This window comes from Hyla sarda, chromosome 5, assembly GCF_029499605.1.
Source record: "Hyla sarda isolate aHylSar1 chromosome 5, aHylSar1.hap1, whole genome shotgun sequence".
NCBI classification, from domain to species: Eukaryota; Metazoa; Chordata; class Amphibia; order Anura; family Hylidae; genus Hyla; species Hyla sarda.
Genome location: NC_079193.1, coordinates 140,608,380 through 140,622,263, shown reverse-complemented (window position 1 = coordinate 140,622,263; position 13,884 = coordinate 140,608,380). Strand labels below are relative to the sequence as shown.

Here is a 13,884-nt window from a genome sequence, read left to right as displayed (position 1 = left end):
TCAACCCCCCCCCTGTGCTATATCATTTGACCCCCACCCCCCGATTCCCCCTGTGCCACTTTATTTCCACCCACTGATCCCCCCTGCCATTTTGTTTCTCCCCCTGCCACTTTATTCCCCTTTCCCTCAGGACCCCCCTGCCACTGTATCCCCCCCCCCCCGCCCCCCCTTGCCTCTTTATTTCTCCATCTCCTACCACCTTACTGATACTAAGCTGGCCGGCAGGCTCAGGTGCAAGGGCATATTAGGGCATATTAGCGAGCTCCTCTGTGCTGTGCTGACTAGTGATGTCCTCCCACACCGCAGTTTGACATTAAGGTGGGGGGGGGGGGCGTCACTAGTCAGAGCCGGCAGCCACTGCTGCTCACTTTAAATCATGTGCAGCCGGAAAGTGGAGCAGTTGTAGATAGCTTCTTAAATTTTTTAGAGGCCTTTTTAAAAATAAAAGCAGCAATCTGATCGGTTGCCATTGGCAACTGCTCCACTTTCCTTCTGCACTGAATTTGTGTTGTGGTCTCTGTGCTGACTTGTGGTTTTCACCTGATGCCTCATATAAATGTTTTTAATTTGGTTGGTGTTAACAAAATGAACTTTTAGCGATATGTGGACCCTTTTTTGTTTTGTGGAGGTAATTTGTTTTAGAGTTTTACCAGTTTTACCCTTACAGTTACAGTCTCCGGCAGATCAGCCAGGTATTGTGGCATGATATGTATACCACTTGATTGGCACGATTGCGACCATGATATTTATACCACTTGTGTGAAGTATACAGTTGTGTGTGTAAAATGCAGTGTATGTCTGTGAACTATACTCCCTTAAAGGAAAACTGTCAGCTTGCTCCCCCAAACTAAACAGCGGTACTGGCTGGTACTGCGGGGGACGCTGATCAGTTTGATGCTTACCCTGCCCGGATCAACCCCCCATGTTCGGCCGAAATCTTTGTTTTCCTGTATATGCTAATTAGGTGCTAACAAGCACAGGCGTGGTAACTGGAACTCTGACGTCAGCGCCGCTGGTCTGCAGCGCCGCCCAGCTCATCAATATTATTCCTCCCCTCCCTCCACCTCTCCCTCTTCATTACAGAGCAGGGAGAAGAGGGAGAGGCAGAGGGAGGGGAGGAATATTGATGATCTGGGCGGTGCTGCGGACGAGCGGCGCTGACATCAGCCAGTACCGCCGGTTAGTGCGGGGGGAGTAGGAGTGAGCTGACAGTTTTTCTTTAAGCACATCAGGACTTTCTTTTTTTCCTCCTCACCTTCTTAGAGCCCTAATACTTTAAATTTTCCACCTTCAGACCCATATGAGGCTTGTTGCTTTTTGTGCCACCAATTGTACTCTGTAATGACATCATTCTTGCTACCATGAAATACACAGTGAAACAGAACAAAAAAATGCCATTTTGCAACTTTTGGGGGCTTCTACTCAGTGCTTTTTTCAGTAAAAATTATATTATGTTTATTCTGTAGTTCCATACGATTACAACAATAACCAATTTTTATAGGCTTTGTTTTATTTTACTATTTTTTTTAAATAACTTTTTGCACAAAAATTTGTATACTTGAAGGGGTTATCCAGGAAAAAAACTTTTTTTTATATATATATATACTAGCTGAGTACCCGGTGTTTCCCGGTTTTTCCTTCCTAATCCTTTTTGGGGAGGAAAATAAACAAAGGAGGAAGCTTTTGACTTCATATGCAGTCCTCATATATTGTTGTCATATCCCAACCCCACATCCCGACCTCCTATCCCGACCTCCTATCTCGACCTCCTGTCCCGACCTCCTATACCGTCCTCCTATCCTGTCCTCCTATCCCGACCTTCTATCCCGTCCTCCTATCCCATCCTCCTATTCCGTCCTGCTATCTTGTCCTCGACCTCCTATCCTGTCCTCCTATCTCGACCTCCTATCCCGTCCTCCAATCTCAAGCTCCTATCCCAACCTCCTATCCTGACCTCCTATCCTGTCCTCCTATCTCGACCTCCTATCTCAACCTCCTATCCCGTCCTCCTATCCCAATCTCCTATCCCGACCTCCTTTCCCGTCCTCATATCTCAACTTCCTATCTTTACCTTCTATCCCATCCTCCTATCTCGACCTCCTATCCTGACCTCCTATCCAGACCTCCTATCCCGTCGTCCTCCTATCCCGACCTCCTTTCCCGTCCTCATATCTCGACCTCCTATCTTGACCTCCTATCCTGTCCTCCTATCTCGACCTCCTATCCCAACTTCCTATCCAGACCTCCTATCCCGTCCTCACATTCCCTCCTCCTATCTTGTCCTCATATCCCGACCTCCTATCCTGACATTCTATCCCGACCTCCTATCTCGACCTCCTATCCCGTCCTCCTATCCCGACCTCCTTTCCCGTCCTCATATCTCGACCTCTTATCTTGACCTCCTATCCCGTCCTCCTATCTCGACCTCCTATCCCAACCTTCTATCCAGATCTCCTATCCCGTCCTCATACCCCGTCCTCCTATCTTGTCCTCCTATCCCGACCTCCAATCCCGACCTCCTATCCCGACCTCATATCTTGTCCTCATATCCCGTCCTCATATCCCGACCTCCCATCCCGTCCTCATATCCTGACTCGTAATATGTGTACCAGGTAATGAAATGGCTCCAGCCTAACGGAAATTAGATGGGAACATACATTTCCCATTGATTTGCATGGGACTTAAAAAAAAAACCCTGACCCTCACAAATGGGGGTAGTTAAGGGTTAAATTAACTATCCTATATTTTAAGTGGACATATAAGTAACATGTGACCAAGTATTATCGAAATATCTCCAGCCGTTTGGAAGTTATGCAGTAACATATATTTCCCATTGACTTGCATGAGACTTTTAACATAAGCCCCGCCCCTGGCAAATGGGGGTGAGCAAGGGTTAAATCACCTATCCTATGTTTGTTGTTGACATATAAGTAACATGTGTGCCAAGTTTCATGTTAATATCTTTAGCCGTTTGAAAGTTTTTGTGGAACATACATACATACATACACACAAACATATATACATACTACATACATACACACACGTTGAGTTTCATATACCGTATTTATCGGGGTATACCACGCACCGGCCTATAACACGCACCCTCATTTTACCAAGGATATTTGGGTAAAAAAAGTTTTTTACCCAAATATCCATGGTAAAATGAGGGTGCATGTGTGCGCGTGTATACCCCGATACACCTCCAGGAAAGGCAGGGGGAGAGAGGCCGTCGCTGCCCGCATCTCTCCCCCTGCCTTTCCTGGGGTCTAGAGCCCTGCTGCCGGCCCTTCTCTCCCCCTGGCTATCGGCGCCGCTGCCCGTTCTGTCCCCCTGACTATCGGTGCCGGCACCCCATTGCTGGCGCCGATAGCCAGGGGGAGAGAAGTGGCGCCGACAGCCACCAGGGGGAGAGAAGGGGCAGCGGCACCCATTGCCGGCGCCGCTGCCCCGTTGCCTCCCCCCATCCCCAGTGGCATAATTACCTGTTGCCGGGTCCGCGCTGCTGCAGGCCTCCGGCGTGCGTCCCCTGCGTCGTTGCTATGCACGGCGTGGCGCACTGACGTCATGCGCCGCACCGTGCAGCGCATAGCAACGACGCAGGGGACGCACACCGGAGGCCTGCAGCAGCGCGGACCCGACCCCGGCAACAGGTAATTATGCCACCGGGGATGGGAGGAGGCAACGGGGCAGCGGTGGCGGCAATGGGTGCCGCTGCCCCTTCTCTCCCCCTGGCTGTCGGCGCCACTTCTCTCCCCCTGGCTATCGGCGCCGGCAATGGGGCGCCGGCACCGATAGTCAGGGGGACAGAACGGGCAGCGGCGCTGATAGCCAGGGGGAGAGAAGGGCCGGCAGCAGACCTGCTCTAGACCCCCGGAAAGGCGGGTGGAGAGATGCGGGCAGCGATGGCCTTTCTCCCCCTGCCTTTCCTGGGGGTGTATCGGCGTATAACACGCACATAGACTTTAGGCTAAAAATTTTTGCCTAAAAAGTGCGTGTTATAGGCCGATAAATACGGTATATATAGATATCAACTGGCTCCAGAAAGTTAAACAGATTTGTAAATTACTTCTATTAAAAAAATCTTAATCCTTTCAGTACTTATGAGCTGCTGAAGTTGAGTTGATCTTGTCTGTCTAAGTGCTCTCTGATGACAAGTGTCTCGGGAACCGCCCAGTTTAGAAGCAAATCTCCATAGTAAACCTCTTCTACTCTGTGCAGTTCCCGAGACAAGCAGAGATGTCAGCAGAGAGTACTGTTGCCAGACAGAAAACAACAACTCAACTCCAGCAGCTGATAATTACTGAAAGGATTAAGATTTTTTCATAGACATAATTTACAAATCCGTTTAACTTTCTGGAGCCAGTTGAGATATATATATATATATATATATATATATATATAAAGTTTTTTTTCCTGGAATACCCCTTTAAAATCATCCTATTCTGACCCCTATCACATTTGAATTTTTCCATATACTGGGTTGTGTGAGGGCGCACCTTTTGTGGTTTGATCTGTAGTTTTTACTGGTACCATTTTTGTTTTTGATGGGACTTTTTGATCGCTTTTTATTCATTTTTTAAGGTATATGGAATAACTTAAAATGAGCAATTGTGGACTTTGGTATTTTTTAACAATTACGCCATTGACCATGCGGGTTAATTTCTGTTAAATTGTAATAGTTTGGACATTTACGCATGCGGCAATACCCCGTACATGGATTCTTAAATTATTTTATTTTAAAAAAAATGGGAAAAGTGTGTGTGTGGTGTGTTAAATGCAGTGTGTGTGAATTATGGGCATGCTGGGAGTTGTAGTTTTGTAACAGCTGGAGGCACCCTGTTTAGAAAACACAGATATAGTAATTTGTGTGTGAGTGTGTACTATAGATTACCTTCTCATGATACACATTCCCCTATACAGGAACTTCTTCCTATTCCTCCACAGCGCAGCATTCAGGCTCCTCCCACCCATGTGACTGATCACATGGTAATGACATCACCGAAAGTCCTCTGCCATCCCATACACAGCCTGATGTTCAGCAGTAAATCGCTCCACTGTGCTGCTGTTGCCTGTAAGAGCCTCCGCTCATACAGGGAGGAGAGGACAGATGGTAGAAAGTATTGGCTCGCAGCTGCCAGTGGAAGCAGGAGACTGCAGTTTAAACAGTGGTCTTCTGCTCCTGTGCTGGGGCTGCTGCAGGGAGGTGCAGCAGGGGGCCCGGGCCCCTTACTGGAGTACTGGCCGAACCCCTGATAGCGGCCCTGGTCATATTGTCAGCTAAGTGAATATTGCCAGAATGCTGGTGAGATCTGTAAAGGATAATTATATAAATGATAGATCAGTCATGAGATTAAATAGGGGAGATTCTCAAAGAATTTTGCGCCCAAAAAAAATAAATTTCGTGCAAAAATCTTGGCGCGAAAAGTATCGACCACATTTTCAAAGAGCTTTGTGCCGCAGTTTACACTGTTCACATCAGTTTTGTAAAAGTGGGCGTGTCCACGCATATTGTCTGCTTTACATGATATTTTACAGCAAAAAATTCACATCAGCCTCATAATAGTGTAGAAATCACAGAAATGGTTGTAGTTTTATTGCTTTTGTGTTTTTTCTTTCCTTTGTTTTTTGAGAAAAAGGTATTATCGTATTTATGTAATGATTAAAACAAGAAATAATTATTAGGCTTATTTCACACTACAGCATTTCTTTCTCCCGTTACTATCTTCCGTCACAGAATAACGGCCGTTATTAATTACGGGCTATAATGGGTTAAAATAGCTATTAGAAAAAATCCTATAGACTATAATGGGATTTTGTAACTGCCGTTTTCAGCTGATTTTCAGACAGAACTTCGTACGGATCTATAAAATTGAGTAATTTTGTAGTGTGAAAGGGGCCTTATTGAAAAATGTTTGTGCACTCAGATTTAGGCTAGGTTCACACTGCGGAATCTCCGGGCAGAACATTTCCGCCCGAAGATTCCGAGTGCGGCCGGCGCTGACTGAATCAGGCTGACTAGGACCTTGCAGACACTGCAGTCTCCAATAGACTGCAATGTGTTCCGCCAGTATTTCCGCCTGAATTATGAGCAACGCCATTCTTCAGGTGGAAATTTCAGAGCGGATTTTCCATTCACAAATTCCCCTTCACAAATTCCGAAGTGTGAATTTGTGAACAGAAACCCATTCACTACACGGAACATTTTAGTAAGCGGAATTTCTGCGTGCAATTTCAAAGCGGAATTGCAGGCAGAAATTCCGTAGTGTCAACTAGTGTTGCTCGCGAATATTCGCAATTCGAATATTATTCGCGAATATCGCATATTCGCGAAATCGCGAATTTCGCGAAATCGCGAATTTCGCGAATATAGCGCTATATATTCGTAATTACGAATATTCTTTTTTTTTTTTTTTTCACAGTACACATAACAGTGATCACCCCTCTCTGCTTCCAGCTTATGTGGTGTAAGAAGGCTCTAATACTACTGTGTGAGACTGGCGCGCGAATTTTCGCATATGCGAACATTTGCATATGCTAATTTTCGCATATGCGAATTTTCGCTTATGTTAATTTTACTATATGCTAATTTTCCCATATGTACATTTTCGCATACGCGAAGTTTTCGCATTTGCGAAAATAAAACGAGAATATTACGAATATGCGAATATTCGCGAATATATGACGAATATTCGTCCATATATTCGCGAATATTCGCGAATTCGAATATGGCCTATGCCGCTCAACACTAGTGTCAACCTAGCCTTAAGCTCAGAAATGTTTTATTTATCCAGTTATCAGTTGTCTGGGCACTAGTAACCATGGAATATTTTGTGAAATGTTTCCGCCAGAATTTTCTGTGATGTAAAATTTTGCAAAAAAATTTGCCGATTTTTGCTGCCAAACTCGACAATTCTGGTGCAAAAAAAGTCCAATATGGCTTCAAAAAAAGTGGCGCGAAAATTAATTTTCACATTTTCATATTTTCAAAGCAGCACAAAAGACCTTTGAAAATGTGAGGAGAAAAAAAAAGTTGTGAATAATATCGCTGGAACTGAAATGACAGTAGATTTTGAGACTCTCCCCCAACGAGTACATACATAGACCTTTTAATCTTATGATCACTAAAAATAATAAATGTGTTTCTTTTATTCTAATGATGCCGATCTACATTATTTAAGTCCAACGTTCACAAAGACTTTAATAATTCTTCAAATCGGTAAGGACAGGCAACACATAATTTGATAGATTTGTAAAGGATTGGCTTTATTCTGGGTCTATAATTGAATCCTTTTCCATAGATTTACGACACGCCTTCCCCTTGATTGATTTGTATTTTCATTAGAGCTTCCATACTAATGATATAGCGATAATAACGGTTATTTTGTGCTTCTACATTTCAAGCACTTAGAATGAAAAAATAGCTGCAACAATATTGCAAGGAAACGACTTTTGAGGTGGAAATGTTCTTATTTGTCATTATTACTTAAAGAGGTTTAATAATAAGTCCTTTAAGAAGTCCGGGCCTATTCTTGGCATGAACCATCAATATTAGAACCAGAGGGGACAACTCCAAGGGGGCCCCAACAATTGGTTTGATTCTGATTTTGTACTTTGCAAGCACCATTTTGGGACTCTTTAAAGTGAATGGGACAATAGTATAATACTTTGCATTTACTACTATAAAATGTATGGCATTTGCAAAGCAGGAACTAGAATGAAACTGGTGTAAACATTAAAGGGGTACTCCGGCCGTCACGCCCCCTCCCATAGACTTGCAAAGCGGGGGCGGGAGTGACGTCACACGGGGACGGAGTCATGACGTCACGATACTCCAGCCCTGTGGTCGCCACCCAGCTGTTTGTGAACTGGCGTGGCATGCAGCTCAAACAGGTGGGTGGCGAATACAAGATTGCAGGGGTCCCCAGCGGCAGGACCCCGGCAGTGAGACATCTTATCTCCTATCCTTTGGATAGGGGAGAAGACTTCTCAGGGCCAGAGTACCCCTTTTTTTTTTTTAAATCAACTGGGGCCAGAAAGTTAAACAGATTTGTAAATGACTTCTATTAAAAAATCTTAATCCTTCCTGTACTTATTAGCTGCTGAATACTACAGCAGAAATTCTTTTCTTTTTGAAACACAGAGCTGTCTGCTGACATCATGAGCACAGTGCTCTCTGCTGACATCTCTGTCCATTTTAGGAACTGTCCAGAACAGCATATGTTTGCCATGGGGATTTCCTTTTACTCTGAATGCTTCCTAAAATGGACAGAGATGACAGCAGAGAGCACTGTGCTCATGATGTCAGCAGAGAGCTCTGTGTTTCAAACGGAAAATAATTTCCACTGTAGTATTCAGCAGCTAATAAGTACAGGAAGGATTAATATTTTTTAATAGAAGTAATTTACAAATCTGTTTAACTTTCTGGAACCAGTTGATTTAAAAAAAAAAGTTTTTCACCGGAGTACCCCTTTAAGTGGCAGCCTTGGAGTGAGACTCATTGCTGCTCCCTTCATTCAGCTGTAACTTGTGATCACAGGGGCAGTAATAGTGGATGAGACTTTTTTCAGACAACATGTGAGACAACAGTTTTATATTACTTTTACAGTGTGCATATATAACTACACTGTGATCATGTGCTAGAGTTGTATTGTTAAAAAATAAAAATGCAGATGGTGCCCTGAATTTCACAGTTTTGCATTAATTTTCTAAAAGTCAGTAAGCAATTTTGAGGATGAAACTAGCCATTGAGATGAAAAATGTCTACCATCATCACCATCTCCATTAGCTAAAAGGAATGGGAAATAATATAATTATTATTCTAATTATTGTTATAATAGTGATTGGTTTATACTGCATATGTCTTTGTGTGTGAGGCATAGTAACTTACAAGCAAAGTAAGTGCTTAAAGGGGTACTCCAGTGGATAACCGGTGACAGAAAGTTAAACAGATTTGTGAATTACTTCTGTTAAAACATCTTAATCCTTCCAGTATTTATCAGCTGATGTATGCTACAGAGGAAGTTGATTTGTTCTTTTCTGTTTGCCCACAGTGCTCTCGGCTGACACCTCTGTCCGTGTCAGGAACTGTCCAGAGCAGGAGAGGTTTGCTGTGGGGATTTTCTCCTACTCTGGACAGTTCCTGACATGGGCAGAGGTGTCAGCAGAGAGCACTGTGGTCTGACAGAAAAGAACTATACAACCTCCTATGTAGCATAAAGCAGCTGATAAGTACTGAAAGGATTAAAGGGGTTCTCCACCCCTAGACATCTTATGCCCTGCTGGGGACCCCCGCGATCTCTCCTGCAGCCCCCCAAGTCATCAGCTCTCCGGAGCTCTAAGTTTGCTCCGTGGCTAATGAAAGGGGCTGGCGGTTCGTTACATCATGGCTCTGCCCCTCGTGATGTCACGCCCCACCCCCTTAATGCAAGTCTATGGGAGGGGGTGTGGCAACAGCCATGCCCCCTCCCATATACTTGCATTAAGGGGGCGGAGTGTGACATCATGAGGGGGTGGAGCCAAGAGGTCACAAACCTTCCATCCCTGTATCGTGAGTCATCAGACAAGGAGCAAACATAGCACTGGAGAGCTGATGACTTGGGGGGCTGCAGGAGAGATTGTGGGGGTCCCCTGCGATCAGACATCTTATCCCCTATCCTTGGATAGGAGATAAGATGTCTAGGGGTGGTGTACCCCTTTAAAAAATTTAAATTGAAGTTATTTACAAATCTGGTTAACTTTCTGGAGCCAGTTGATATGAGAAAAATTGCTTTCCACCAGAGTACCCCTTTACGATGCGTTCACACTCTAGTAACTAGCTGCAGGAATCCTGCTGCGAGTTACGCTACTATTGATTTAAATCAGTCCACAGACAGTCCGCAATATTGTCAGATTTGCGGACTGTCCACGGACCCATTCAAATGAATGGTAGCGTAACTCGCAGTAGGTTCCCCTCAGCGGGAAATCCCATGCACAACGTTTAATAGGAAATCCTTTTGTGGAAGATGGTGAGGCTGCTGCTTCCTCCATGTCATGTTAGGCTGCTGATGCAACAAGTATTGATGCAAAAGAGGTGAACCATGTTCAGGAGCGCTGCACTAGCATTCATTCTCGAAGTTTATTTAAGACAATCTTTTTTGAGAATTTAAGTGTTGTCTGTATAAGTTTAGTAAGTACTGACCTCATGAATAGAACATTGAGATTCTCGAAGTGCATTGTCTTAAAGTGTACCTGTCGTCAACAAACACTTTTTATATAATGTAGATTATATCATTATATGTATATTTGTAATATACATTGATTAAAAATTGTGTATATTTTTGGGTGAATAAATGCTGTCCCTGCATCTATTGTCTGTGTCTCTATGATGAGTCCAAAAACAGGAAGTGAGGGTAGGACAAGCAGGGTTCTGTGCAGACTCCTGGCATGTCAATCATCCTGATATATGAGCCAGGAGCATGTTATAGAGCCTCAGTGCACACTGTCCTGCTTTTTCGTACTGCACAGAGCCCTGCTTGTCCACCCTCACTTCCTGCATTTGGATTCCTCATAGAGACATACAGGCAATAGCTGCAGGGACGAAAATATACAAATTTTTTAACCAATGTATATTACAAATATATATACATATAATGGTGTTATATACATTATATAAAAAGTTTTTGTTGACGACAGGTACACTAGGGGTACTCTGGTGGAAAACTTTTTTTTTTTTAAATCAACTGGTGCTAGAAAGTTAAACAGATTTGTAAATTACTTCTATTAAAAACTCTTAATCCTTCCAGTACTTTTTAGGGGCTGTATACTACAGAGGAAATGCTTTTCTTTTTGAATTTCTCTTCTGTCACGACCACAGTGCTCTCTGCTAACCTCTGCTGTCCATTTTAGGAACTGTCCAGAGCAGGAGAAAATCCCCATAGCAAACATATGCCGCTCTGAACCGTTCCTAAAATGGACAGCAGAGGTCATACGAGAAAAATTGAAAAAGAAAAAAATGTCCTTTGTTGTATACAGCCCCTAAAATGTACTGGAAGGATTAAGATTTTTTAATAAAAGTTATTTATAAATCTGTTTAACTTTCTGGCACCAAAGATTAAAGAAAAAAAAAAGGTTTCCACCAGAGTACCCCTTTAACTAAACTTCTTCAAGAATAAATACCAGTGTGGCACTCCTGAATATGGCTCACCTCCCCCTTGCTTTAATACTCATACAGGAGGGCAAAGGTGGGCAAAGCAATGCCATGCCTTTTAACTCTTAAGGAATCAGAATGACAAGGAATCCAGAATAATGATGGAATATTAACAATACCGTACTGTAACTGATGCGAGAGCTGCTCATAAGACATACAATTTTATTTTTCTCTCTAATAATGATTGAGATTAAATGATTTTCTTTGCTTTTTTCAGATCAGATTCAGCTATTTTATACAATGACCGATCTGTACTTGAAAATCACCATGTAAGCGCAGCATATCGCCTGCTTCAGGATGATGAGGAAATGAACATACTGTATAACCTTTCCAAGGATGACTGGAGGTGAGATGTATAAGCAATATACAATTGCTCAAGAGTTTGCATTCTCTTGTAGAATTGGTCCATGAGTGAGTGGGCAAAACACTTTTTTAATGGGATTCATGTTCAACTGTAGGTTAAAACAGAAGGGTACGATCATAAAACAATACATGGCAACAAATAGGACAATGAAATGGCTCCTGTTCCCAAACCGGCACCCCCTTAGTTCTCAAAACTGTGTATTGCCCCTGTAGCAATGACAGTGTGCAGTCTTTTGTAATAGTTGCCTATGAAGCCCTAAATTCATTTACACATTTACACGTTTAAGTTCTCCCCAGAAAGGATGATATTAAGGCCAGGAGACTGTGATGGCTACTCCAAACCTTCACCCTTGTTTGCTGTAACCACTGCAGGGTCAATTTGCCCTTTTGCTTAGGGTCATAGAATAATACCGTGGATTCCTTGCCCCCTGAGGCTCCTCATAGAGATTCTATACAGTATCTGGATATATAGAAGCCAGCCATCAGTCAATACTGAGAGGGAAGGTTCAAAGTAGGGGGGGGGGGTCTCCCCTCAAAAATACAGGAGACTCATAATGATTAAAGAAGTACTCCGCTGCTCAGCGTTTGGAACGCCCCTCCCATAGACTTGCATTGAGGGGGTGGGGCGTGATGTCATGATGGGGTGGGGCTATGACGTCACGAGCTCTCTGCGTTTGGAACAGTTTGTTCCAAACGCTGTGCAGTGGAGTACCCCTTTAACCTGTTGTTTTCCTTGATAGCTTCTATTAGCTGAAAGGCACAAGATTTTTGCGTTGTTTTTGGTGACAGGAAAGTGAACCTGTATCTGTAATGTGATGACTTGTTGCTTTTAATGATATGCCATAAAAATGTAATTATGAAGGTATCAAATTTATAGATAGACATACATATCTAGATAGATGTACGTGTGTACAGTATTATGTCGATTTATATTCAACTAATATAATTGTCAATATTAAACCTTATACTAGTTACTATAAACAACCTATAAATACGCCACTACAGCGTATAGGGTAAACCCACCAAGAATAAAAAATGTATATAATAAAATGAATAAGAAATATATTAATCTGATAAATCAATAACCATCAAGTTTAATAAATATAGTTTTATTTTACAAAAAATACATATATCATACACAAGCAAAAAAGATTGATAATAATATATAGCTATATAACATACATAAAAATAGTAATCATTAGCGCAATTTGATAATGTGTATAATTATTTAAAAAAATTTGTTTTATATATATATATATATATATATATATATATATATATATATATATATGTAAATAAATGAACTTAAAAAATGCAAAAGATAGCAGGGACGGGAAAAGGATGTAAAAAAGAAAGGCGTAAATGTCGGGGTCAACTGATCATCAATGGATCATAAAAGCACCTGTTGCTATAAAATACGTGCAATGTGACACTCTATTTAAAGCATAAAAAGTGTGTTTAACCTTAAAAATAAATATGCATAAAGTGCAATGTGCAACACAAATATAAGTGTATACAATAAATGTAAAAAAAGCAGTGCAAGAAAACAAAAAATAAGAAATAATAAGGTGCTAAAAGTAAAGGTGTCAGAATGTAAATACTTGACCCCACATGTAAAAAGAAGATAGGTTCCACGTCCCTGCAATCACCTCCAACGCGTTTCACCGCGACCGACTCCTTGACAAAGCCGGTCACGGTGAAACGCGTTGGAGGTGATTGTAGGGACGTGGAACCTATCTTCTTTTTACATGTGGGGTCAAGTATTTACATTCTGACACCTTTACTTTTAGCACCTTATTATTTCTTATTTTTTGTTTTCTTGCACTGCTTTTTTTACATTTATTGTATACACTTATATTTCTGTGTTGCACATTGCACTTTATGCATATTTATTTTTAAGGTTAAACACACTTTTTATGCTTTAAATAGAGTGTCACATTGCACGTATTTTATAGCAACAGGTGCTTTTATGATCCATTGATGATCAGTTGACCCCGACATTTACTCCTTTCTTTTTTACATCCTTTTCCCGTCCCTGCTATCTTTTGCATTTTTTAAGTTCATTTATTTACATATATATATATATATATATATATATATATATATATATAAAACAAAATTTTTTTAAAATAATTATACACATTATCAAATTGCGCTAATGATTACTATTTTTATGTATGTTATATAGCTATATATTATTATCAATCTTTTTTGCTTGTGTATGATATATGTATTTTTTGTAAAATAAAACTATATTTATTAAACTTGATGGTTATTGATTTATCAGATTAATATATTTCTTATTCATTTTATTATATACATTTTTTATTCTTGGT

At 41.7% G+C, this 13,884-nt stretch overlaps 1 protein-coding gene across 9 annotated transcripts in view; it reads left to right on the top strand.

Annotated features, from left to right (window-relative positions):
- Positions 1-13,884, top strand: part of PDE1C (phosphodiesterase 1C) — a 983,820-nt gene that overhangs the window by 820,183 nt on the left and 149,753 nt on the right. For all 9 annotated transcript variants that reach the window (XM_056520396.1, XM_056520395.1, XM_056520397.1 and 6 more), the window contains one exon: positions 11,403-11,531. In XM_056520396.1, the coding sequence (XP_056376371.1) occupies positions 11,403-11,531 (129 nt within the window). The remainder of the gene's footprint in view (positions 1-11,402; positions 11,532-13,884) is intronic.